A 23,613-nucleotide genomic window follows, 5' to 3' on the forward strand; every position below is an offset into this window, starting at 1 on the left:
CACTAACTACTAACAAATGCTTCAAAGACCGAATGATAATAGTCTAGCGGGAATCCCCTGACTGCCTTTGATGCGAAGAATGGCATCCCTTTGGCTGTTTTTTGTATAAAGAACTGACTAGAAAGGATGCTGATACAACTTTGGGAACCGGACTCCGCAACTCCAGTTATATATTGCATCGCATCTCGTAGTCGAGTCACAACCCACAAACCCTCGGGCCTACGGTTTCGCCACCATGGATGAACAACCAACTAACCTTCTAATCGAACTGCCCAACGAACTGCATCTGCAGTATGCCTCCTACCTGGACGCTAGGACCCTCAGCCGACTGAGCCGGACGTGCCAGGAATTGAAGAACAAGTTCAGCGAGGAGCTGGAGCGAGCCCACGAAGCCCACAAGTGGGCGCTCGCGACCGTCAACTACGGGGGGGGTGAGTGGGAGTCACAAACGGCCGCCGATGTTGAAGCCCGGGTGCGGCGATATTACCTGGGGGCGTCAATCGCGGTGGCTTCCCATCCAGAGCGATGGTCGCGGTCCAGCCGCATAAGGAACGTCATAGAACAGGGCCGAGTCGGCCTGCTAGAGAAGTACCTGAAAGCCCGGGGCGATCCCAATCTCCGCCTCAGACCAGAAATAGCGTCCCCCCTCCTGCATTTGGCGTTGTACTCCGGGGCCGGCGGCGCTGAGGCGACGATCGTCCGGCTCCTGCTCGAGTACGGCGCGGAACCGAACCTCGACAATTTCCAGGTGGGGGGATAGGGGGAGCGGGGGCGCCGGCACTGCGCTGGACTGCGCCGGGTGCGAGTTTCGAGTTCTCAACGAGGATGACGAGTACCCTCAGCCTGGCGACGAGGAACGAATCAAACTGGTTCTGTCCCATGGCGGAAGAGCCACCGACGAATGGACGATTTTCAGTCTGTATCAGCTGGATGGTGGCTCGGCCCTGGTACGGATGGCGGTCGCCAATGGTACCAATCTGATGGAGCTGGGCTGGGAGTGGTACGATCTGGTCGGCACGCTGCTCTGGGACGAGGCCAGGAACCGGTACACCGACGATCAAGTTTTTGAACTGCTGGACCTCGAGCCCCAGCTGATTACTGTGGTGGAGAAGAGTGCCAAATATTCCATTCCGTACATCAGACAGCATCGGCCAGCCCTTGCCGAGCGCCTGATTCGTGAACCGAGCCCTGTTTACAGGCTGGCGAATCTGTGTGAGGACTTGTATCATTATCTCTAGACCGATGTGCTTTTCCCAATTGGAGAATCATATCAAAAGAATAAGAGTGATTGTGGAGTCCGGTGTGATATTTTCATCGCGAAAGAACTTTCGATTTCCCGTTTAAACTGTGGTATTTTTCTAACAGAAAAAAATCAATTAACATTGCCTCTGACCCGTTCCCTGCGCATCCAGCTCGTAAACACGTTCGTTGCTCCCGGGCAGCTCGTGGCGTGTCATAAGCTGCTCGCTCTCCAATTCGCTCGCCGCCGCTTCGCCCGACACCTCACTGACCGTATGCCCGAAGGTGGGGAGTTCGGCCTTCTCCCAACTACCAGCAGCCACCGGCAGGCTTTCCTCCGTTTGAGGCACAGCCCGACGCCGCCGTCGGAGGAAGAGATACCCCAAGGCGAGGAGCAGAGCGAGACCGACCACTCCGCCCACCACTCCGCCGGCTATTGCTCCTGCGTGTGAATGTGAGCCTACTCCACTACTGCTCGTGGGAGAGGGCGAAGCCGTTGCTGATGTGGTGTTGGTTTGCGAGACGAACAGCTCCCTCAATGCCGGACTGGCCCAACTGGAGGGATATGGCGAGGCCTTGATGTCCGCCGCGGTAGCGGAGGAGAGAGAGTAGGTCATTAACCCGGGCTATCTTCCAATCAGCACAGACTGCGTCAGTTGGCTAACTTAGGCAACCTACGTCAAACCCCGACCGAACCACCTCGGACTGCGCATCGTAGACAAACGCGGGCATGGTGTAGCAACCGGCGTCTGAGTCGTCAGCCCAGGCGAGACGGCCGCCGACCCCGAAGATCTGCCTTCCATAAGCCTGGCAGCTGAGCGTCATCCGGCCTTCACTGAGTCCGGCGGCGTTGTACCACTTGAAGGAGGGGATGGAGAGGTAATCCACGTCGGTGATGACGTCCTGGGAGTGATAGTCGGCGCCGCCGAGCACATAGATCTGATACGAGGCGGAGGAGAGATCGTGCTGGACGGTGGCGCAGAACTGCGTGCGCGAGGCCACGCTGCCGCTCGTCGACTGGTTGTACCAGCTGCCGGAGGCGATGTCATATACCTGAACATAGTTCCAGCTGTTCTGCAGGGAGTCCGTCAGCTGGGCTCGTGCCCATGTTCAACGACGCTTGCTCTCACCACAGCCATAGTCGCATTGGTGCCGTTGACCATCGAGGGCGTCTCCCCGCCCAGAAACACCAGCAGCCCTTTCTCTCCGACGGGGATATACACCAACGCTCCGTCCTGCACAGGCGTGACGGGGGCCTCGATCTCGGCGATCTCGCCGGTTGTCGTGTTGAACTCCACCATGCTGGTCGCATACACCCGCCGACTATCGGTGATGGCGGTTGTTGTCGAGGAATCCTGATACCCACCGAGCCAGTACGCGCTCTGCAGCTCAGGCACGTTGACATTCACTATATCGCACCATCAGCACCAGCCCATTCCATCATTAACCCCAACGCTCCTCCCCGACAAGAGAAAAAGGCCACTCACCTCCACCATCATGCCGCACAGGCACCGCACTCGTCTCCTGCACCTCCCACTTCCCCTCCTGCACCTCATACTTCCACACCTTCTCATCCAAACTGATATTGCTCGCCCGCCGTCCACCATACAAGAACAGGGAACTGTTATCGCGACTGGACCACAGCGCCTGATCCTTCAGCACGGGGATCTGCGCGTCCACCAGACTCATCTTGTAGTTTGCGCCATCGTTCATCGAGAATGACTGGCTCAAATCCAGCTGCAGCATATAGTTATCTGTTGTCTTTCGTCAACATCCGAATGATCTCCTCGGGGGGTTCGGGAGGGTGGGCGCACGGGAACTGTTCCCGTCGTCGGGGACGAGGCCGCCATCCAGGTCGACCATGTAGAGGACATCATTGGCGATGTTTACTGCAGATCACCTGTTTTAGTTGATGAGCATGGATGAGAAGGAGGGATGAGCGTACCGCCGAATTGATAGCTCCGACAGAATCCACCGGATAGGTCTGTCAGTACGGAGCCGCGCTTGCTGAAGGTGGTGTTTGCTGTCTGCGTTGAGGTGACTGTCGCGAGGAGCGCGAGGAGTGAGAGAAGGTGTGATGCTGTCATGTTTGGGTATGTTGCGCGGGTGAGGAGAGATGCCCGGTCCTGCTGCTGCTGCTGCTGCTGTGGTTTCACAGCAAGAGTGATGTAGGTGGTAAAAGAGGGGAAGGTTACAACAATAGAGAAAGCAAGGTGCAAGGCTGAGCTGGGGGGCAAAGCCATCGGGGACAGTCTAGGGCGGCACAGGGTGCATTGGTCTTAGCTGCAAGTCCGTTTCAGGGTCGGCGCTTAGTCTGCGGCGGTTAGTCGTGGTGGCTTGTGCATTCGGCTTAGTGCGGCGCTTGGAATTGGTGTGAGTGCCATTGTGATCAATGCAAAGCAGGAATGCTAGCAGACAGGAAAGATGAGCCGTAACTGCATTCATATAACGGGCGTTGCACGTAGATTGAGAAGGACGAGATGATCAGGGGAGGATCCGAGCATGTTCCCAGATCGGGGGGGTTAAAGCTATGCTCATTGGGTGCGATAAGATCAGAGGGGCAGACTAGATCCCATTCTCGGAAGAGATTACCCTGAGATTTGAGGGAGACTCGTGGGGGCCAAAAGAGGGTCCAAGTCTCAAGGACGGCCGTTGACTTGGTGCACCATGTGCACCAAGTCCACCCAGGAGAGATGCATAAATAGCTGGCATCAACCAAGAGGGGTTGATGTGACAGGGACGGACGGCCAGCGATAAGATAGCAAGGGTGGCAAAATGCAAAAGCAAAAAGCAATGACCAGACTGGGGCTCGATCCCAGGACCTTATCGGTGTTAACGATACGTGATAACCAACTACACCATCCGGCCAATTGATATAATATGCCTTTTATTTATGCCAAACGTTCCTACTACTTGTTGTAACCTGAAATGAAGTTGGACTCATTCACAGTTCAACGCTATGTCTATAATGTGATGAGATGTCCCAAGGGGAGGATGGTGAAGTTCCAACTTGTATATCCCGAGCCTCACTGACTGACTGACTAGTGGCGCGATGTGATTCCCTCCTAGAGTCCAACCTTCCAAATCAACCTGAAGAATGCATCATACTGAACCAATGTATACAAGACGTCAACCGACCGTCAACCGTGGACATCCAGACTAGGCCCTGCAATCAGACCACAACACAACGCACCATATGCTAGGTGATTACACTGATCTATACGATTGGAAGAGACGAAAGTTACGCCATTCAAGCGTTGTCGTCCACACTGGACCTGTCGACCAGTGCAAGAGTGACGGGCTGTCAACGTCATCACTCACAACTCATACATACTCCGCTCTTATCGCTCTCCGCCCACCTCACATAAACATCAACTCAGGAACACTCTTCTCAACTCGACAAAGGTCACTGCTACCTTGATATCGGCAACGAACTGAAGCAAGATGGCTCTCGTTCTTCAAGGCGCAACATTCCTCCACCAGTACCTGGGCGCATTTCTGCACTCCGCGCCGCAGAAGTCGCCGAATGCCCTCAGGCTCGGCGTGCTATCCTCCGCCCAGATCAACGCCGCAGCTGGTACGCCTCACCACCAGATCCCAACACCTCCATATGTCTCCCATACTTACCTACGCAGTCATCCATCCCGTCGAAACCCACCCCGACGTGATCCTCTACAGCATCGCCTCGCGCGACGCCGCGACAGCCGCCCACGCCGCCAAGCAGTACCACTTTACCCGGTCGCACGACTCGTACCAGGCGCTGCTGGACGACCCGGCCGTCGACATCGTCTACATCTCGACTCCGAACGGGCTGCACTACGAATGGGCGGCCAAGGCGATCCAGGCGGGGAAGCACGTCCTCTGCGAGAAGCCCTTCACCTCGAACGCGGAGGAGGCGCGCGCGCTGATCGACCAGGCCAAGGAGAAGGGGGTGACGATTGAGGAAGCGGTGCGTTCGTTCTCTCGAGACTTCGCATGCAGCATTTATTCTGAATACAGTATATACTAATCCCCACGCAGTTCCACTGGCAATTCCACCCCGCGGCGCACGCCTTCCGCCACATCCTCGAATCCGGCGAGTATGGCCGCATCATCCGCACCGAGGCCATCATGACCGCCAGTCCCGGGGTGCCCAAGGGGGATATCCGGTGGCAGTATGATCTTGCGGGTATGCACTCCCTGGCCTCCTTTCTTTTCCCTTCATCTTTTATGTTCGAGCAACTGCATCCTGACACAAGCGCAGGCGGATCCGCAATGGACATGACATACGCGCTCTCGTTCACGCGCTACGCGCTGCGCAGCCAACTGCCCAAGACGATCCACTCGGTGACGGCGCGACGCTCGGCGGCGGACCCGCGCGTCGACGAGGCGATGTACGCGTACGTGACCTTCGAGGACGCGCAGGGCCGCGAAGTGCACAGCCGGATCTACACGGACATGGCGCGGGCGTGGGCGGCGGGGGGCCTGGTGCCGCGGTTCTGGGAGCTGCCGTCGATCGAGGTGGAGACAGACAAGGCGATCATCTTCTTCTACAACGCGATGATGCCGCACCTGTACCACTACATCGCCATCACGGACAAGACGACGGGGAAGACCAAGTCCCACCGGCAGTATCGCGGGGGTCCGCTGTGGGGCAACGTGACGACCAGCGACGGGGCGCGCGGCGGCCAGTCGGCGTGGAGTACGTATCGGTGGCAGCTGGAGGCGTTTGTCGATGCGGTGCGCGGGAGGACGCCCGCGTACTGGATCCCCGGCGAGGAGAGTATCTGGCAGATGGAGTGCATTGATCGATTGTATCGCGCGGCGGGGCTGCCGGTGCGGGGGGAGCAGGCGGATGAGAAGGAGTAGTGAGCAGTGGTGGGATATGATTCATCTTGAATTTATGATTAATGAGTACTAGGTACCTAGTTAATGCTGTGTAAGTATCGAGTAATGTAGTGTATGTCCGCTGCTTCCGAGAACAATGACGTTGGGTTGATTTCACAGGCCCCACCAGATCTATACCCTAACTGAAAGCATATAAACAAGCACCACCACCACCACCACTCCCGGGCCCATAAGCAACCCTACATTTTCTCACCACCTTGAACCCTCGAACCCTTGAACCCAAAACCACGCCAAAATGATCCCCCAAACCGCGCCCCGCAGCACCCTCGACCCGGAAGTGCAAGCCTTCCTCACCCAAAACCCGACCCTCCGGCTCTCGGGCCGCGACATCTTCCAAGAACGACGCCACCACGTCCAGACCTTCAGCCTGCGCAACATCCCCACATCAAAACAGCCCTCAATCCTGCACGTCGAGCACGCCGCCATCCCGCCGGGCCGCACGGCACCATCCCCCTGCGCATCCTGTACCCGTCCCGCCCGGCCGCGACCCCGCACCGCCACTCCGACACCGACACCGCCAGCCCGAGCCCGCAAAACCTGGCCCCAGCCCTCATCTACTTCCACGGGGGCGGGTACACCGTCGGCAGCGGCGACGACTTCGAGCCAGGCTGCCGCCTCCTCGCCGAAGCCGCCGGCATCCAGATCTACCTGGTCGAGTACCGGCTGGCACCGGAGTGGACGTACCCGACGCAGCTGGACGAGTACGACGCGGTGATCGACTGGCTGCGCGGGGAGGGCGGGCAGGCGCGCCACGTCGACCCGGACCGGATCTTCGGGGGCGGGGACAGTGCCGGCGGGAACATGACGGCGGCGGTTTCGCTGCGCCGTGCGGACAGGAAACTGAAGGGGTTGGATGGGTTGGTGCTGCTGTACCCCGAGGCAAGGTTGCCGTTCGATACGCCCGCCGCGGTGGAGAATAATGACGGGGCGGGGTTGTATTTGGATTGTATGTCCTTCTCTTTTATTGATATACTTACGGGGCTGTGTGTCCTTCTCTCTTCTGTTTATGGTTCATGAAAGCTGGGCTGAAGATGGGATGCGATGCTAACATGGGCACGCAGGTAACGTGATCTTCAACTTCGCGGCCAACTACATCCCCGACGGGGTGGCGCCGTCCAGTCGGTATATCTCCCCGGGGATGCAACCGCCCGACCAGCTGCGGGGGCTGCCGCCGGCCAGGGTGTATACGTGTGGCTTCGATCCGCTGCGGGATGTCGGGGTGGAGTTCGCGAGCAAGCTCCAGGCCGCGGGTAATGCGGTCGTGTGGCGGCATTATGCGGAGCTGTGTCATGGGTTCTTGCAGATGGCGCCGTGGAGCGAGGCGGCCATGCGGGCGTTGAGGGAGGTGGCGCGCGATGTGCGGGCGTTGGCGGAGGGGCGGAGCAGTGGGGATGGAAATGGGCAGAGCTCAGGATAGATGGATATAATTGCATAGACATAGACCTGCTGGGCTGGTCTTGGTATCAAATTCGCGCAGATAGTATCAAATCCTTGTAGAAGATTACGCCTTCTCCCCCGCCCGTCCCAGACTCATGCCCACCTCCACATCGGTGGCGATGGCATTCTTGCTCGCCCGCAGCAGATCCTCGTCGAAGACGATCCGCCCCCGCTGGAAGGCGACGATGATCGACGACCCCCCGAACTGGAAATGGCCCAACTCCTCGCCTTTCTCGATCCGAGCCCCCGGCTGCTGGAACCGCTCGTGGATCCTACCGACACACATCAGCATCTCCACCCCACTGGCTATACCCAGGGGAAACAAACCTCACAGTCCCGACCTGCGCAGCCCCAATCGCCACAAACAGCACCTCCCCGAACTCCTCACTATCCACCACAACATAATCCCTCGCATTGCGCGTCAGAATCTCCACCCCACTCCGCAACGCAATCGGATCCACCTCGTAGTAATCCCCAGGCATACTCCTATACATTGTCACCGTTCCACGCACCGGACAATGGAAGCGGTGATAATCCTGCGGCGAGAGACGGAAGCTCGCGATCGCGCTGCCGTCGAACTGCGCCCCCAGCCGCCGGTCCATCACCAGGTTGGTGATCGAGAAGTCGCACCCCTTGATCCAGACCTTCTGGCTCTCTGCGACGGAGTCGTACGCCACGACGCGGCTGTCAGCCACAACCACTGCCGTGCGGGGGTTATCGGGCTCGAAGACCGGTCGCGAGCCGGGCCGGTGCGCGCGGACGAAGAAGTCCTCGAAGTTGCGGTAGGCCGAAATATCGGAGGGGTCGAATTGGGTCATGTCGATGTGGTAGAAGGCGATGAAGGCGGCGATGCGGTTGCGCGAGGTCGGGGTGGCTTCTTCTTGGCCTGTCCGCCATTAGCATGGGGGTCTAAGGGAAGAAAAGGAAAGGAAATACCCTCTTTGATCGCTTCGCGGTGCATGTATAGGCGCATCAGGTGGGTGGTGTCCAGCCATTCGGTGAGAGGGTTGAACAGCAGGAGGAGTTTGAGTTTCTTCCAGAGGGGTTGCTGTTCGCGGACGAGCTGGCCGGTCTGGGTCTGTTAGCTTTGTTTGAGGCAACAGAGAAGGAAGTTGACCTTGCGGTTGATGGTGAGCCATCCTACTTGGCGGTTTTGGATCTGAGAGGTTAGTGGGCTTGGATCCGGGAGGGGTGGGAGGACTACGTACCATTTTGACCCGGGCCAGCAGGTCGTCTGCGATCTTGTGGAGGACGTCGAGAAAGCCCATGTTGCTGTTGTGGTAGGAGTCCGTTGTGGTTGTCGTGGAGAAGAGTTCCAGTTGTGTTGTGGATGCAGAGATGAAGAGATGGTGGAATGGAGATCTCCGCGTGCGGGGATGATGTAAGGATGATGGGAGGGGAGGTGTTACTTACTCTACTAGGTAAACACTACCACATGCAATTCAAAGTATTAGGTGCCAAATATGCTATTCACTGCTATTAGTACTCAGAGAACTTAGAAATAACCCTCAATACACCAAAACAGACTAAGTACTAGTCGACACGCCCGCCTCCAAAACCACAAACTCGTCCCTCTCCGAATCCAGCCTCACCCTCGCCCCAAACGGCAGCGTGACAAACGGGCTGGTATGGCCCACATCCACGTTCATCAACACCGGCAGCTCATCCTTCCTGCCGACCACCACGTCCAACACCTCCACAATCACCGCCGCCAACTCCTCCTGCATGCGCTCATCATACTTATACCCCCGTCCGACCACCAACCCACTGATCTCGCCCAGCACCCCGGACAACGCCAAATCCACCAAGTTGCCCCTGAACCGTGCCACCGAATACGGGCGCTCGATCGTATCGAGCCCCATGGCCGACTCGAGCAGCAGAACATGGCCCTGCCACGAGGCCGGCGCAAACACCGTCCCCTGCAGTCGTTCGACGATATGCACCGTGCCGCCGTACAGCTTGCCCTCAGCACGACCGCGTCTCACCCAGCGCCACGGCGGCGCGGGCCCCGTCACCCGGGGCTCGACCGAGGCATCGCGCCCGAACTGGAAATCGTTGTGCTCGACGGCGCAGCGCGGCGATCGCGGCACCGGCCCCACCGCCCCACCGGCCCCCTGGCTGCCCGTCAGCACATGCAGCAGATGCTCCACCGTCAGGGGCAGCGGATGCACGTCGGCGAAGTCGGTCAGCACGCTGGGCCCGTAGAAGGTGCGCAGCCCCGCGCGCGACTCCAGCGCGTAGTGCAGGAAGGTGGTGTCGCTGTAGCCGACGAAGATCTTGGGGTTCGCGCGGATGAGCTCGTAGTCCAGGTGCGGGAGCAGCTCGTTGGCGTGCTGCCCGCCGATCGTGCAGATGATCGCCTGGACGGTCGGGTCCCCGAAGGCCTCGTGCAGCTCCCCCGTGCGGATGCGGATCGAGTCGGCGATGGTGCTGGGTTCGGGGTAGGGGGTGTAGATGATGCGCACGCGGAAGCCGAGGGATTCTAGGAAGAGGCGGCCGCGGTGGAGGGGCGTGGGAAGGATGCTGTTCAGGCGGGCGGACGGGGAGACCAGCGCGATGGTGTCGCCGGGGCGGAGGGCGGGGGGGAGAATGGTGGGTTGAGTTAGGGCTGCGGTGATGGCCATGGTGGGAGGTGATTACAGTATTGTTGAGTGTAGGGTTGATAACTTATACAATGTAAATCCAAGGTTAAGGAGGTGAGTTCAGATGGATTTAAGATCAGTTTAAGGATGGGGATGATAGATGAGGGCTCAACAGATACTGCGTACTTTGCATTATTTTATCAAGGCAACTGATGCTGTTATATACGCCGGATCCCACAACTGAATCAAACACCATCGTGAGATGGGGATGTTTGCAAAGCATCCTTCGAGAATGCGGGGATGCCCTGATTGGCCGATGCGGGGTGTTTGCACTGTTGGTGCTGTTTGGCTTATTTGGCATTTGCTGTCGTCATTGATTTGGGCTGTTTGCATGTTTGTATGTTTGCATTGTTGCAGCTCTACGGACGACCAGACAGCCATGTTCTGCAGGTATTATCATGAGATGCGCAGGAGACTCATCACATTAGGTACGGATATGTCTATCAGCTCAGAACAACCTTGTCTATCTCTATCAGCTGCTCAAAAAGAGCAAATCTGCACATCAGTTAGCGCTGGTTCTCACAGGATGCGGCTGCACTCACGATACCGACTCCGCGATGCCCACGCATCGACCTCCTCCAACCCGGTCCTCCCAAGGAGCGCCATCCGATCATCGCCATCGTACTTGTGGCTCTGCACCGCTCGGATGCGCATCCCCGCTGAGATTCTCTTGCCGGCCAGATCCACCTCCCCAGTGGAAACATAGAACTGATCGTGGCTGCCGTTCTCCACGTTCCACTGCCCCTCCACATCCCAGCGATCGAGCGCAAATGCCTCGTGGTCGAGGATCTCATTCGCCCGCTCCAGCCCATGCTTGATGAACCGGCGATTCACCCCCTCGGGATCATTGTATGCCGCCAGCACCCGTGCCGGCTCTTTACATCCATCCAACCCAACTAAAAAGGACGGGCTGCTTCCCGTGCCGGCATCCGCGTGCACGAAGCTGGCCAGGAACCCGGCGGCGTCCGCCCGGGGGAAGCTGCCCAGCGTCGAGCCCAGAGACAGGATGGTCTTCGGCCGGGAGCGGAGGTCCGACCGCTGCAGCCACTCGCGGCCGTCGTCGTAGGTCCCCAGCAGCCCGAAACAGCGCACGTGCCGGAAGATGCCCGGCGGGACCATGCTCAGCGTGCGCTGCAGCTCGGCGAAGGAGACGTCCAGGGCGAAGTAGTCGACCTCGCGGCCTAGCGCGTCGAGCGCGTCGAGGAGGATCTTCACCTTGCGGAGGTTGCTTGCTCGGTCAGTGTCGTTCTTCTCCCCCCGACGACCCAGAGAGGGGCCACTCGCAACTCACCCGCTGCCCAGTTCAACCAGCATGCTTCCGGAGGGGATATGCTCCGCGATCTGGTATTGGTGCTTCTCCAACAGCCCGATCTCCTCGTTGGTCAGATAATAGGCCGGGGAGAAGGTCACCTCCTCGAACAGGCGCAGCCCCTGTTCGTCCCAGAGGAGCAAGTCGGGCATGGCGGCCTGTCCATGGCACGCGGCATGCACGGAGTCCTGCAGCGACTTTCGGAGCTGGGTCTCGCTCTTGTCCGTCCGGATGTCGATAATGTTGCTTGTGGCCAAGGGGCCGAAGGTGGGGGCAGGGCGCTGCGGCCGGCTCTTCAGCTGGGGGGTGACGATATTCTCGAACATGGTAGGTGCAATTGAGTAATTCTTGACGGTGAGTTTCCATCCGGGCTACATTGCGGGATAATCTATATATTTCTTGTCTGCTGGATGCTAGGCATGACGTGAACATGTGGTGGTGCTACTAGCCAAGGTTCTATGGTACTAGTATAGGCTGATCTCATTGTGACCGGGCCGCGCCGATCGCCTCGGCTATCGCTTCCGGCGATGATCATTGGTCGCGGGGGGGGATCTAGATCCATCCATGATGATTCATTCATGTTGCAGTACGGTACGTTGCACCTTGGCTGCTACCCTAGGTTTGTATTGTATCTCATCCCACCGATCTAATCGCATCCGGAGGTCCTGTGAAATGCACCTCTGCTATGCATGCACGCAATGCAATGCTATCTATCATGCACACCCCGCCCACCTCACCACCTCACACATCACCTCATTTGACCTTTAGAATAAGGCTCAGGTCATGATTGCCCAACCTTCGACCCTTCCAGAAAAACCGTCACGCAGGTCGCATTATCACTGCCCGGCAGTGCCGTCGTCCCCTCGGTGATGTTCTGCGCCGCCCGCGTCGCGTCGAACCCGGACTGCCGCAGCTCGACGATGCGGTTGAGGATGGTCGCGTCATCCAGCACATTGGTCACGCCATCGGACAGCAGGGCCAGCACATAGCGACGATCGTCGCGGAGGTCGACGCGGTTGAGGGCGGGCTCGCTAGAGATGAAGTCGCCGCGCTGCGGGGAGGTGTCGTGGGCGGCGGAGGGGGTCCCTCCTTCGGAACTGCCGCTGCCGCTGCCGCTCTTGGCCCGCTGGGTCATGTTGTTGAGGGGGGTTTTGTAGCGCAGGTCGCCCAGGGCACGGGACATGTTCAGCGCTCCTGGTGAGGGACCTCAGCCCGGGTTCGGATGCCCCAAAGTGTGAAAGGAAAGGGAAGACTCACCTACTCGCGCCGTCCCACTCTCCGTATTGACCGTCCCGCCCGCCAACTCAACCCGATGCTTCTCCCCGTCGCTCTCGGGCTTATGCGTCGTCGATAATCTCGTCTGCTCCCACCATCATCATCAGCACCACCCCATATCCCAGGCACTGGGTAAGAACCTACCACCTCCATCCCCGTCCCACACCCAGCAGCACCCCCCTCCTCCCCCAGCAACACATCCGAATCCCCCACATTCCCGACGACCAACACGCCCCGCGTGAGGTTCACGACCGCGAGCGCCATCGTCGTCCCCGCCAGCGCATGCTTATCCTCCCCCTCCCAGAACTCATGCAGCAGCTGCTCCTCCTCGCGCCGGATGGCCTCGACGATCGCCTTCTCGTACTCGCCGGTCGGGAGGTCGGGACTGTGTCGCAGGAAGACGGGGAGGTTGTCGCGGGCGTGTTTGGCGACTTTGCTTGAGCCGCTGGTTGTTTACCTGTTAGTTGATGGGAATGGATGAGGATGTGAGGAAAGAGGAAGCGTACTGGCCATCGTAGACCGCGAAGAGCGCCAGCTGGTCATTCCTACTTTCGAAGGCGTCGGGGCGGAGGATTGTGTATTGGTCTTGTTGGGTGGGGCGGGAGCCTTGGGACTTTTCGGGGGGGGTTAGCTTGGTACCTAGTATGAGGTAGGAGAGGGTGATTGGGATTTTTGATGTTTGTGGGCGGGAAGATCCGGGGCGTACACTGCTGCCGCCTGCGTCTTTAAGGGTCAGGGATTTGGGGAAGTCCATGCTATCTGCCATTTTGTCGTTCGCGTTGGGTTGGGTTTGCGATGGTGGAAGAGTGCGCCGTTGTTGGTGTGGCTGGTGTGATGAGGTTGTGGTCGAGGCGGGAGTCTAATTATTTCTAATTCTATAAGTATAATCGGTGTGATTGTTATTTCTTTTTCATTTTTGTATTTAATCTTGGGGGGCACAGATAAAGGAACGGATCATCAAGACGCAAGGTGGATGACATACACATAGAATGGAGACCGGATCTTGGATGGGGAGATCTGCGATGGCGTGGTTAGGGAGGGAAACTTAGGGTCAAGAAGGGGGGATCTGGTGCCGTCATCGCGCCGTCAGCGCCTACGGGGACTGCAGAGTCCACTGCATGAGACACCCCCACAACCCTAATCGGGGCCGAGCGTGGTCTCGGTCCAGGTCTGTGACCCACGCAATGGCCATGCTGGATGAAGTAACCGTGCAGATTCCTGGCTTCTCGGTCATACAACAATTCTAATCGTCGCCAATTTCAAGATACATCCTAGATAAAGATCCAACTAGACAAGATAATATCTGTATTGTATCTATCGTACAGTACATCAACCGTAGACCCCTCGAAAACCCCCATCTTTCCACATCTACCACCCACAATCACAATCAAAACCCATCGTCCAACCCCCCTCCCCTCCCATATGTACAGAACAACCCCCAAGAAAAAATTACTGCCGATCCTCCGCCCCTAAAGGCCGTTCCCCCGCCCTCTCCACATTCCGCCGCTTGGTCGCCTCCGACTCCCCAGGGTGATTCTTGATCTGCGCGTCCGCGGAGGTCTGCTCCTCGCCCTCGTGGGCCTCGCTCGTCGGCCCGAACTGCGACGAGATGGGCGACTGCACCGACGCCCTGTCGGGGGTGTCGGCGTGGCGCGCCTGCTTGCCGCGGGCGACGTTGATGGATTGCGATTCCGGGCTGCTGGATTGCGGGTTGGCGACGTTGGAGGTTTGGCCCGGGGAGGCTCTGCTTGCTAGTCTCCTGACTGCTGAGGCGCCGCCGGCGGCGGCGGCGGCTGGGGTTGTGCGTGGTCCTGTTTGCTTTAGCGTTGGGTGGTGGTATAGGGGTTTGGGCTGGTGGGTAGGGCTTACGCTGGGCGAGGGGGGTGTGGGTGAGCGCGAGGCGGCGGAGGTTGTAGGTTGGGAAGGACATTTTGCTGCGCTGGTATATGTGTGGGTGTTGTGTGGTGTATGTGGTGTGGTGTCGTTGAGTCTGTAATGCTTGGGGGGTGTGAGTGGGAGAGCTGGGTGGGATGGAGCTGGGTAGCTGGATATATAGTGCGTTAGGGGATGTTGACATGAGGATGACTTCATGGGTAGGGCGGATTAGGCTAGGTTGGGGGCATATGATTCGCTCATTGGGCTCTATTACAGCGCCCAGTGACTGCATTATTTCCAAGATGACTCTAGCTTGATTTAATGAGAGAGCATCTCGATTCAGGTGTGGATTCGAGTTATTGTCAACGAAATCGACCTAAAACTTGAGGTGATGGGTGCCCCCTCCTTTCTTGTCCAAGCTCGACAAGTTATAGTGGTGACTTCCACGGGTGCTTCTGGCATCTGTTGTATGGACTCAATCATACATTCGAGTGGGATTTGATACTGACCATTCACTCTTCAAGCTCTGTCCGATGCAATAGTGGAGTTGTGCGTGTCTCTTCAGCGACATCGTCGGCATCGGCCGCGTGAAGGATATATACCTCGAGCAAGCTCCCACGATTCTAGCCCACTCCCATCAACAACCCCAGAAAGACCACATAGAGGTTTAGCTAATACTCAAGGCCCACAGAAGACACTAAGTACCACACCCAGCACTAAATACACCCTTCGAGGACCGACCAGTTCTACCAGAAGTTCGCACATCTTCCACTTGGCTTGGCTTGCTTTAAGCATCATATAAACAAAACCCTCAACACTAACACATCAAGGCAAGATGGCCGAGTTGGTCTAAGGCGTCAGGTTAAGGTTACCTTAGCATTCAGCTTTCACAAGCTTCCTGATCATCGTTTGATGGCGTGGGTTCGAATCCCACTCTTGTCATATCTTTTTGCATGGTGACCGTTGCTCGCTTGGCTTGGCATGGCGGTGGCTGTCCCCTGTGGGTCTTCATAGGGGTATATATAACATTTCTTTTTTACTACTCTTCTTAATGGATGGTCTTTTGTTGTCGGTCATATTCGTTGCATGTCCAGCTATATCATCGTGTTGCTCCTCGACGGGCGCAGTTGGCATACCATATTTTGCCGGCGTAGGGCATCCAGTAGCCTGCTTGTCTCCATCTAAAGTAACCGTCGCGTTGCCTTTACGATAGCACGACCAAGTATCTCCTACGTCGAACAGCAGCAATCTACACACATCGGATTAAATCGTCAAGTCATACAGATTATTAACATACTAGCCTACACATGTCCAAGATACAATCCACAACTCCAAACAAAACTGACCACGAACTCGACAACCAGACTTAGAATGCAACCGTAGAAGCCAACCCATCCAACTCGCGCTGGAAGTTCCGGTGCTGGCTGACCTGGTAGAAGAACTTGCTCACAAAGTCTTTCCCGTCCTTGAGGATCTTGATCGTCTCGCCGATGCTCTCGGGCTTCTGCACGCCGCCCGCAGTCACCACGCCGTACCACTCCACGGGGTCCGGGTTCTCGGCGGTCGCGACCTGCACGTCCAGCACGCTGCCCACGACCTCCTTGATCAGCTGGGCGGCCTCGCCCGTGCCCGCCAGGGGCTTGAGGTGGCCGAAGGTCTCGGCGATCCAGTACTTGATCTGGCCGTTCTTGCGGAGGGTGTCGACGTGGGGCCCGCCGGGGATGAAGGTCGCGTCGAACATGGTGGAGCGCATGCCGTCGTAGTAGTGGTCGGGCACGATGCCCTGGCCCGTCTCCTTGGATTCACCCTCCGCAAAGATGGGCGAGCGCTTGGTGCCGATGACGAAGGGGAGGGCGCTGGCGGCCTTGACGGCCAGCTGGACGGCCTTGAAGGCGACGGGGTCGTAGCCGTCGCCGATGAGGATGGCGATGCGGCGGCTGGCGATGGTGGGCTCCTTGGGAGGGAACTCGGTCTGCGAGAGGCGGATGGTGCGCTTGCCGTGATTGGGCCGCAGCGCCTTGTCCGGGATCGGGGCGCCGACCAGCTCGGCGACCTGCTGGGCCAGCCCCAGGTCGATCTCGGCCAGCCGGGTGCCGGCTAGGCGGTCGTAGACGACCGGGTCGTCGCAGTGGTCGAGCTCGAAGCTGAACGCCTTCATCATGTGCAGCTTCTCGTGCTCGCTCATCGAGTTGTAGAACAGCTGCGCCTGGTTGTGGTGCTCGCGGAACTTGGGGCTGAGGCCCCGGCGCTTGCGGCCCGTCACGGGCGCCGGGTACGACTCGAACCCTTGGCCGTGGTGCGGCGCCGCCCCGTCGGGCTTGCCGGCCTCGAACCGGTTCGGCCAGTAGTTGACCGTGCCCTTGGTGATGCGGTGCTTCATGGCCCCGTCGCGGTTGTGGTTGAGCACCGGGCACACCGGCCGGTTGATGGGTAGCTCCTCCCAGTTGATGCCGAGCCGGCTGATCTGCGTGTCGAAGTAGGAGAAGTTGCGGCCCTGCAGAAGCGGGTCATCGGAGAAGTCGATGCCGGGGACGATGTGCGAGGTGCAGAAGGCGACCTGCTCGGTCTGCGGGAAGAACTCGTCCACGTTGCGGTTGAGCTCGAGGACACCGATCGTGCGCGGCGGGACCAGGTCCTCGGGCCAGATCTTGGTGGCGTCCAGGATGTCGAATTCAAAGTCGTCCTGCTTCTCCTCGGGGATGGTCTGGATCTGCAGGTCCCACTTGGGATAGGCGCCGTTGTCGATGGCTTCCATCAGGTCCTTACGGTGGAAGTCGGGGTCCTGGCCGGCCAGCTTGAGGGCCTCGTCCCAGACAAAGGAGTGGACTCCCAGGTGCGGGGTCCAGATGAACTTGACGAAGTGGCGCTTGCCCTCCTTGTTGATGAGAGAGTAGGTGTTCACGCCGAACCCTTGCATCATGCGGTAGGAACGGGGGATGGCGCGGTCCGACATAGCCCACATGAACATGTGCGTGGCTTCGGGGTGGAGGTAGCAGAAGTCCCAAAAGTTATTGTGCGCGGTCTGCGCCTGGGGCACTTCGTTGTGCGGTTCGGGTTTGACCGCGTGGACTTGGGTCTTGTTAGCGGGGCTTTATACAAGAAGGCGCACCGAACATACCGAAGTCGGGGAATTTAATGGAGTCCTGAATGAAGAAGACGGGAATGTTGTTGCCAACGATATCCCAGTTGCCCTCATCCGTGTAGAATTTCACGGCGAAGCCACGGACATCACGGACAGTATCAGCACTGCCCTTGCTTCCCTGGACGGTCGAAAAGCGAACAAAAACTGGCGTGTTGCGGGACGTGTCGTTAAGGATGTTAGCGTAGGAGACATCTTCGCAGCTCTCGAGGAGCTTGAAGTTTCCGAAGGCACCAGTGCCACGCGCATGGACCACTCGCTCGGGAATGCGTTCATGGTCGAATCGGTGGATCTGGTGGCGGGATTCGTCAGTAATCAAGCTCGCTTCGAAGTGTGAGGGTAGGATCAATCTACCTTCTCACGGGCGATCTGGTCCTCAAGTAAAGAGGGACCAGTGTGATCGCCATCAATGGCCTTCAGCCAATTGTCAGTGTTGCTGATAGGGACGCCGTGATCGGTGGTCTGGCGCTGTTCGGTGGTGACATCAACCATGTCACGCTCGAGGTCTACGGCCTTCTTGTTCTTGTTGGAAGCGCTCTTGACGGCCTCTTGGGCGCGCTCAAGGCCCCCTGCGACGATACTGGCCATGATAGATGTGAAAAGGCAAGCGAGGGTTGGTTACAGTTGGGGAAGTATGTAGGAGAAGGGCGAATCTTCAGGTCGCGGGGACATGGCTGTAATTAAAGCACCCGGCAACCCACCAGACTGCCTTTGGCACGGTCCGCCATGGATAGTGGTGGGTAATTGGGAGCATCTGGTTGGTGACATTCAAGACTTGGAAGGTTGTGCGGGGGAAAAGAGAGGGAGAAAGAGAGGTTGTGGTGCTGTAACCATGACGTGAGCTGTGAGGGGAGAGCGGGAGACGTCACTCTGACAGCCGAGCCCTAAGAACTCGTAACCCATCCACCCGGTCCTCGTCTCCCTCTATGCCGCGTCTTCTCAATCACCGAAACAGGGTTGTGTCGTTCATTCCAGGTTCTCCGCCGATTTACCCCCGGGCTGAAATAGAGACAGACTCATTGGCGGGCTGGGCTCCCTGTGGTTGGCGATCATCCAAGCACATGGTGAACCAAGTTTGCGTGGGTCTCGCAGCTATAGTAAGGTTAGATAAGCATAGACGCGCAATCCTTCAGTGGTAATCAGTATCACCCCGATATTCTTGGTAAACCATGAGTCGGGCAGCAGGGCACTAGCCAGGTTCCTCTGCTGGTAACTACGCAGATCATCGAGGCCCACCTTCCATCAGTTGTTGAACAGGTGAGCCCCAGGCCCGGCATTTGTAAGCCCGGGTCTGGAACATTGCTGCTGCATCCGTGGGAGCTGCGACCGTGTTATCGCCGACGGGCGATTCTGCAGACTGAGCAACAATTGCAGCATGGCAGGCAATGAGAAACGGCGTTCAAGCTCAAGACGATCAATCACACAAGGAATGGCATTGAGGCGAGAACACCGCTGAGGCTACCCCTCAAGGAGAGATAGAGCGGGAAAGTCGGCATTCCTGCAGCTCCACCGGCGGGGCTCAGCGATAACCCCGCCATCTCGCCTGTCAGAACAAAACCCAGGCTTGGGAACGATTACGCCGGTTAACCTTTGTTCACTGCTGTACACGAAGCTTCAATCAAAATGCGTGAGAGAATCCAACAGCTCGGTATCGAAGGTCGCCATGGTCACGATGCCATCTTCGAGGCCTCCTATCTGGATGACATCCCGGCCGCCCTGACCGAGTGGAAGGCGTCACGCATCCTTCTCGTCGTCAGCACCAGTCTCGACACAAAGTCCTCGGTCATTCGTGATCTCGAGAAGGACCTATCAAACTACCAGGTCTACAAAAAAGTCGGAGTGGGCAATCACTCGCCCTACAGTGACATCATCGACATCGCACACAGAGTCCAGGATCATGACATCCAAGCCGTTGTCTCTATCGGTTCGGGCTCCTACTCGGATGCGTGCAAAATCGCAGTGATGCTGAGTGCTACACTCCCCTCGAAATTCAAGGAGGACGAGATGGAAGCCTTGGTGGACCAGAAGCGAGGCCTAGCCGGACCGGACACCGTCAAGGCTCCTGCAACCAAGCTGATCTGTGTGCCCACAAGCCTTAGTGCGGGCGAGTGGAACTCCTACGCGAGCGGGACCAATGCCACAGGGAAGAAACAACATTTTATGCATCCAGAGGGGGCCCCGTCCTTGATCCTGATGGATCCCACGGTCGCACGAACCACTCCGTCGCACCTGTGGCTGGCGTCGGGCATGCGCGCCGTCGACCACTTTGTGGAGAGTCTGTGCCGCGCCGAATGCCACGGGGAGGCTGCAACTCATATCAAGAAGGGGTTGCCGCTGTTGGTGCGGGGCCTAAAGGAGTACCACGAGGGACAAGAGGGTGGCAACGAGGACGAGCTGCTAAAAGGCATTGCAGAGAGTCAGCGCGGGTCTAGAGATGCTTTAATCCCCTTCATTAAGTGGAAAATACCCATGGGGGCAAGCCACGCTATTGGCCATCAGCTGGTGAGTTTGGTTGGCACCTGCGCTGGATAGAGTAGCTTGCTGATCGAAGGATGCCAACATAGGGCAGTGTGGCAGGCGTCCAGCATGGTGAGTTCAATTCTGGTCTTGTTTCCGCAATCCTTCAAGTCTCATGAGCTGACTGTCGCCGATAGGTGTGACGGTAAGCCGGCGTCAAGTTCCGCCCCATCCATCCCTTGCTGTAGGACCGACGCATACTGACTCTTGTCAAGAGCTGCATTCTACTCCCCCCGACGCTCCGATTCACGCTCAATGAGACCAAGGCGGCACAGGAGGCGATCCTCCAGATATTCAATGAAGTGCTTGAGTGGCATGAGACCGAGGCTGCTGATGCGGTTCATCGGTTTGTCAAGCTGCTGGGACTGCCATCGCGGCTCTCGGAAGTCGGCGTCACGCAGGAGGAGCAGTTGCACAAGATCGCTGAGCTGACGCTGACTGACGCATTGGCGCACAACAAGACGCTACCAGATAAGGAGGGGATCCTTCAGATCCTTAACATGGCCAAATGAGAGAGAGAGTTGCTATGCGGGTGTGGTAGAGGAAGCGATGCGGCGAGTGGTTGCGAATCCGGTGTTGACGCGTTTCCGTTCCGGATTGGGTTAGATCAGCAGCCACTCCAGTCATGACGTCATGAGCTTGGCCACGATCATCTCTTAAGGCGCATAGGCACATTCACGTATATAAATCTCCGGAGAATTGACATGCGCGTGGTAGATTCAATCTCCTTGCAATATCACGAAGCAACTCTGAAGCACATACGAGTAAATCAAAATTCTTTTACTCTATACTTACTCTATACTCCATACTCCACTTCTATACACTGGGCTTTCTTGCCGCATATCCGAACCAAAGCTCCACCAAACCATAAACTCTTCCACGAACCGCCACAACCAAACCACAAGATGCCTTCCTCCCAAGATTCCGGAGTTACTGGCGCGGCCAAGTTTGTCACCTCCACTCTCGGAAATACGGTTGGCGGAGTTTCTCGGACCGTAGGCGGCGTCACCGGAGCTGCAGGCCGAGGAATCGGAGACACCATCACCGGCGCAACAGGCAGTGCGGGCAAACCCGTGGGTGATGCGCTGGGCAATATCGGAAGTGGCGTCGAGGATGGGGCCCGCAAGGTCGCGCAGGGTGTTGAGGATGCTGGGCAGTGGAAGTCTCGGGGCTGGTAGGGAGATTCTACGATTTATGAGGGATGCGTGGCATGAATGTCTTTTCGTGGGAATTATGAACATGACCTGATGGCCGTTTATTTTTTTCTTGGTTTGTGGGTTCTTCTGTAACTACTGATCTGTAATGAGACCAGATCCTTCCACTCATAGATGACATTAATGCAATGCCGTCTGTCCACGCCATTTCTGATCCTGCTCATTTTTCTCATTTTTAGCGTCGCAGTGCTGAAGTATAAGATTGTGATTCATAATTTTCAGCTCCTGTAGCTGGGCCCTTAGCGTCGTCACCCGCTCCTTGTCGTTGCGATGTTCGGCCCGAAGTTGATTGATGGTTTTAAGATGCTTCACAATAGTTGTTTTAGCCTTTGACAGCTGGAATAGGAGGTCTTTACCCTTTCGTTTGCAGGTACATGGTGCCTCTTGCAAATCATCTTTCTTCTTGACGGCCTCGTTGAGCTTGACCTGCAGCTGAGGGTTCTTGTTGACTTCACAATGCAGCTGTTGTAGCCTTATTTCCAAAAAAGATCGTTCATTCGTCTCTTCTTCAAGCCTCCTGGTTAACTCACGGTTCTGTTGCTTACTGTTATGCAATTGATTGTTGATAGCCGTCATGCACTTGTCAAAGGAATGATTCAGTTCAGTACGGCAAATCGACATCGCCGTATCAAGCTGCGAGTCCCCATCTTGAACACGCCCGGATCCATTCGTATAGGGGATCCCGGATCGGAAGGCTTGATCTCCATCGTTTTCAGCAGCTGTCATACGCTGCAGGTTCTCGATGAGTGTAATGACTGCAGGAGCGATCATAGGACCCAACTGGGCCTCTAGAATGGGGCCCAACCGCGAATGCAACGGTTCGTCCTGCGTATATGTTTGGTGCTTAACTGGCAACATACGCTGACCTGGGTTGATTCGGCCGGTCGAGGGCCCGGTTGAGTTGTTTCTGTTAGTGGACGCGCCTGATTCCGATGCTTCAGGGGAGGACATGGACGAGGGGCCCGATGCACTGCTCGCTCCGGGCTCTGATGCAGGCATATCTACTCAGATATAGGCTGATGTACTTGAGATGGTAGTTAAGGAGGTTGGTTGAGGCCGCTTCTGTTGGATGTGATATGATGTGTGGGGATGGTCATGAGGATGGGATGGATGAGTATAGACACCTAACGAGGACACCGTATATAGAGAGCCGACGGGGAGAAATGGGCCTACTTTGCCAAAGATGACTGGCGGGGCGTTTGTCACTTTGTTGCATCCTATAGCTTAGGATGGATGCCAACAACTTGAGCAAACAGGACACCGCCAGCTGGTCGCTCGATCGTTCCCCATCACCCACCCTGCCTGACGAACATGAGAAGAGATGGCGGTCGATCCGGATCGCTTGGAGATGGAGTGGCTATCGGTTCGGATGCTCGTCGCTTGAGGAGAAAGACTCCATAACTCTGAATATAGGATGGATACTTTATGACTTGAGGTATGGCAGCAATGGAAGTTTCTCCTATACACATATCTAAAGGACTTTGGATGGTAGATAGCCGTACACCTATCCTCCTCCTTCATCTCCCGTCGTCGCCATCTACCACTTTATATGCTATAGACCTGCTTCGATAATGCTGATAGGATGGTAATCCTGGTGGGCACAGATGATAGCTTGCTGGATTGGTAAGTTCAATGGTTACCTACTAAGGTTCCGTTCACAAGCTAGAGCTACCTCCTTCTATCTACAAACGTAGGCTCAATCACAAGGCTGGCGGTGAAGAGCCGATGCATTGTTTGCACATTGTCAACAAAATGTTGTACAGTAAAGCCTATACCCCTGGAAAAAGGAAAAAGCACCCTCAAAACGGTTCTAGAAGCTAGCTTCATCGTGTGAAAATAAGGTGGCAGGGATGACGTCGGGTGGATCCTTTGCTGGAAAGTATAGGACGGGACATACTCAAGTACGTGTACGTATGTTCGAGGAGGATGGGACAGCCTTGGGTGGGGGGGGGGGGGGGGCGTTTGAGTGTGTAGTGGGGCTAGATTTGCTGCAACATCACGAGCTGATACTTACTGAGTATCTTCACCTCAACACATGATGCTTGACAGGCAGGATACTTGATCATCTTTGATTCATCT

At 57.0% G+C, this 23,613-nt stretch overlaps 13 protein-coding genes and 2 non-coding genes across 15 annotated transcripts; 6 read left to right on the forward strand and 9 right to left on the reverse strand.

Moving 5' to 3' along the window:
- Positions 1-235: 235 nt before the first annotated feature.
- On the forward strand, positions 236-1,238 carry BO95DRAFT_433917 (uncharacterized protein; the record flags this gene model as incomplete). Its single annotated transcript, XM_025585118.1, has 2 exons — positions 236-748; positions 807-1,238. The coding sequence occupies 2 exons, from the start codon at positions 236-238 to the stop codon at positions 1,236-1,238; spliced, it is 945 nt and encodes a 314-aa protein (XP_025439991.1).
- A 115-nt stretch (positions 1,239-1,353) lies between these two features.
- On the reverse strand, positions 1,354-3,920 carry BO95DRAFT_445063 (uncharacterized protein). The gene is made up of 6 exons (XM_025587051.1): positions 3,185-3,920; positions 3,054-3,128; positions 2,727-2,993; positions 2,370-2,647; positions 1,918-2,313; positions 1,354-1,865 (listed from the first exon to the last, which is right to left on the reverse strand). Exons 1-6 carry the CDS (start codon positions 3,480-3,482, stop codon positions 1,377-1,379), a joined length of 1,803 nt encoding a protein of 600 aa, XP_025439992.1. The 5' UTR covers positions 3,483-3,920; the 3' UTR covers positions 1,354-1,376.
- A 113-nt stretch (positions 3,921-4,033) lies between these two features.
- On the reverse strand, positions 4,034-4,107 carry BO95DRAFT_t224. Its single transcript has one exon. It is a non-coding gene; the product is annotated as a tRNA-Val (tRNA).
- Positions 4,108-4,683: 576 nt separating this feature from the next.
- Positions 4,684-6,124, forward strand: BO95DRAFT_501676 (Gfo/Idh/MocA family protein; the record flags this gene model as incomplete). The annotated part of the gene is made up of 4 exons (XM_025591016.1): positions 4,684-4,816; positions 4,875-5,188; positions 5,260-5,407; positions 5,483-6,124. 4 exons carry the CDS (start codon positions 4,684-4,686, stop codon positions 6,085-6,087), a joined length of 1,200 nt encoding a protein of 399 aa, XP_025439993.1. The 3' UTR covers positions 6,088-6,124.
- A 237-nt stretch (positions 6,125-6,361) lies between these two features.
- Positions 6,362-7,543, forward strand: BO95DRAFT_501682 (alpha/beta hydrolase; the record flags this gene model as incomplete). Its single annotated transcript, XM_025591017.1, has 3 exons — positions 6,362-6,590; positions 6,674-7,072; positions 7,188-7,543. 3 exons carry the CDS (start codon positions 6,362-6,364, stop codon positions 7,541-7,543), a joined length of 984 nt encoding a protein of 327 aa, XP_025439994.1.
- Positions 7,544-7,627: 84 nt separating this feature from the next.
- BO95DRAFT_418534 (putative phosphatidylserine decarboxylase) lies at positions 7,628-8,831 on the reverse strand (the record flags this gene model as incomplete). The annotated part of the gene is made up of 5 exons (XM_025584463.1): positions 7,628-7,835; positions 7,891-8,449; positions 8,500-8,635; positions 8,681-8,722; positions 8,772-8,831. The coding sequence occupies 5 exons, from the start codon at positions 8,829-8,831 to the stop codon at positions 7,628-7,630; spliced, it is 1,005 nt and encodes a 334-aa protein (XP_025439995.1).
- A 217-nt stretch (positions 8,832-9,048) lies between these two features.
- On the reverse strand, positions 9,049-10,363 carry BO95DRAFT_475167 (S66 peptidase family protein). The gene is made up of 2 exons (XM_025589838.1): positions 10,333-10,363; positions 9,049-10,230 (listed from the first exon to the last, which is right to left on the reverse strand). The coding sequence occupies exon 2, from the start codon at positions 10,185-10,187 to the stop codon at positions 9,090-9,092; it is 1,098 nt and encodes a 365-aa protein (XP_025439996.1). The 5' UTR covers positions 10,188-10,230; positions 10,333-10,363; the 3' UTR covers positions 9,049-9,089.
- Positions 10,364-10,642: 279 nt separating this feature from the next.
- BO95DRAFT_516332 (class I SAM-dependent methyltransferase) lies at positions 10,643-11,840 on the reverse strand (the record flags this gene model as incomplete). The annotated part of the gene is made up of 3 exons (XM_025591815.1): positions 10,643-10,700; positions 10,748-11,433; positions 11,497-11,840. The coding sequence occupies 3 exons, from the start codon at positions 11,838-11,840 to the stop codon at positions 10,678-10,680; spliced, it is 1,053 nt and encodes a 350-aa protein (XP_025439997.1). The 3' UTR covers positions 10,643-10,677.
- A 455-nt stretch (positions 11,841-12,295) lies between these two features.
- Positions 12,296-13,555, reverse strand: BO95DRAFT_465865 (PP2C family serine/threonine-protein phosphatase; the record flags this gene model as incomplete). The annotated part of the gene is made up of 5 exons (XM_025589168.1): positions 12,296-12,708; positions 12,772-12,874; positions 12,934-13,234; positions 13,296-13,402; positions 13,496-13,555. The coding sequence occupies 5 exons, from the start codon at positions 13,553-13,555 to the stop codon at positions 12,296-12,298; spliced, it is 984 nt and encodes a 327-aa protein (XP_025439998.1).
- A 683-nt stretch (positions 13,556-14,238) lies between these two features.
- On the reverse strand, positions 14,239-14,532 carry BO95DRAFT_322512 (uncharacterized protein; the record flags this gene model as incomplete). Its single annotated transcript, XM_025581819.1, has 1 exon — positions 14,239-14,532. A coding segment is annotated over one exon (294 nt), but the record flags the coding sequence as incomplete, so codon positions are not given.
- A 961-nt stretch (positions 14,533-15,493) lies between these two features.
- Positions 15,494-15,606, forward strand: BO95DRAFT_t222. The gene has a single exon. It is a non-coding gene; the product is annotated as a tRNA-Leu (tRNA).
- Positions 15,607-15,934: 328 nt separating this feature from the next.
- Positions 15,935-18,560, reverse strand: catA (catalase catA). The gene is made up of 3 exons (XM_025581082.1): positions 18,158-18,560; positions 17,783-18,095; positions 15,935-17,733 (listed from the first exon to the last, which is right to left on the reverse strand). The coding sequence occupies exons 1-3, from the start codon at positions 18,389-18,391 to the stop codon at positions 16,031-16,033; spliced, it is 2,250 nt and encodes a 749-aa protein (XP_025440000.1). The 5' UTR covers positions 18,392-18,560; the 3' UTR covers positions 15,935-16,030.
- Positions 18,561-19,242: 682 nt separating this feature from the next.
- BO95DRAFT_516335 (iron-containing alcohol dehydrogenase) lies at positions 19,243-21,061 on the forward strand. Its single transcript, XM_025591816.1, has 4 exons — positions 19,243-20,305; positions 20,368-20,392; positions 20,458-20,465; positions 20,536-21,061. Exons 1-4 carry the CDS (start codon positions 19,427-19,429, stop codon positions 20,830-20,832), a joined length of 1,209 nt encoding a protein of 402 aa, XP_025440001.1. The 5' UTR covers positions 19,243-19,426; the 3' UTR covers positions 20,833-21,061.
- On the forward strand, positions 21,018-21,681 carry BO95DRAFT_445066 (uncharacterized protein). The gene has a single exon (XM_025587052.1). It carries the CDS (start codon positions 21,025-21,027, stop codon positions 21,496-21,498), a length of 474 nt encoding a protein of 157 aa, XP_025440002.1. The 5' UTR covers positions 21,018-21,024; the 3' UTR covers positions 21,499-21,681.
- On the reverse strand, positions 21,655-22,533 carry BO95DRAFT_465870 (uncharacterized protein; the record flags this gene model as incomplete). The annotated part of the gene is made up of 1 exon (XM_025589169.1): positions 21,655-22,533. One exon carries the CDS (start codon positions 22,531-22,533, stop codon positions 21,655-21,657), a length of 879 nt encoding a protein of 292 aa, XP_025440003.1.
- Positions 22,534-23,613: the final 1,080 nt, after the last annotated feature.

This window comes from Aspergillus brunneoviolaceus, assembly GCF_003184695.1.
Source record: "Aspergillus brunneoviolaceus CBS 621.78 unplaced genomic scaffold BO95scaffold_53, whole genome shotgun sequence".
NCBI lineage: Eukaryota > Fungi > Ascomycota > Eurotiomycetes > Eurotiales > Aspergillaceae > Aspergillus > Aspergillus brunneoviolaceus.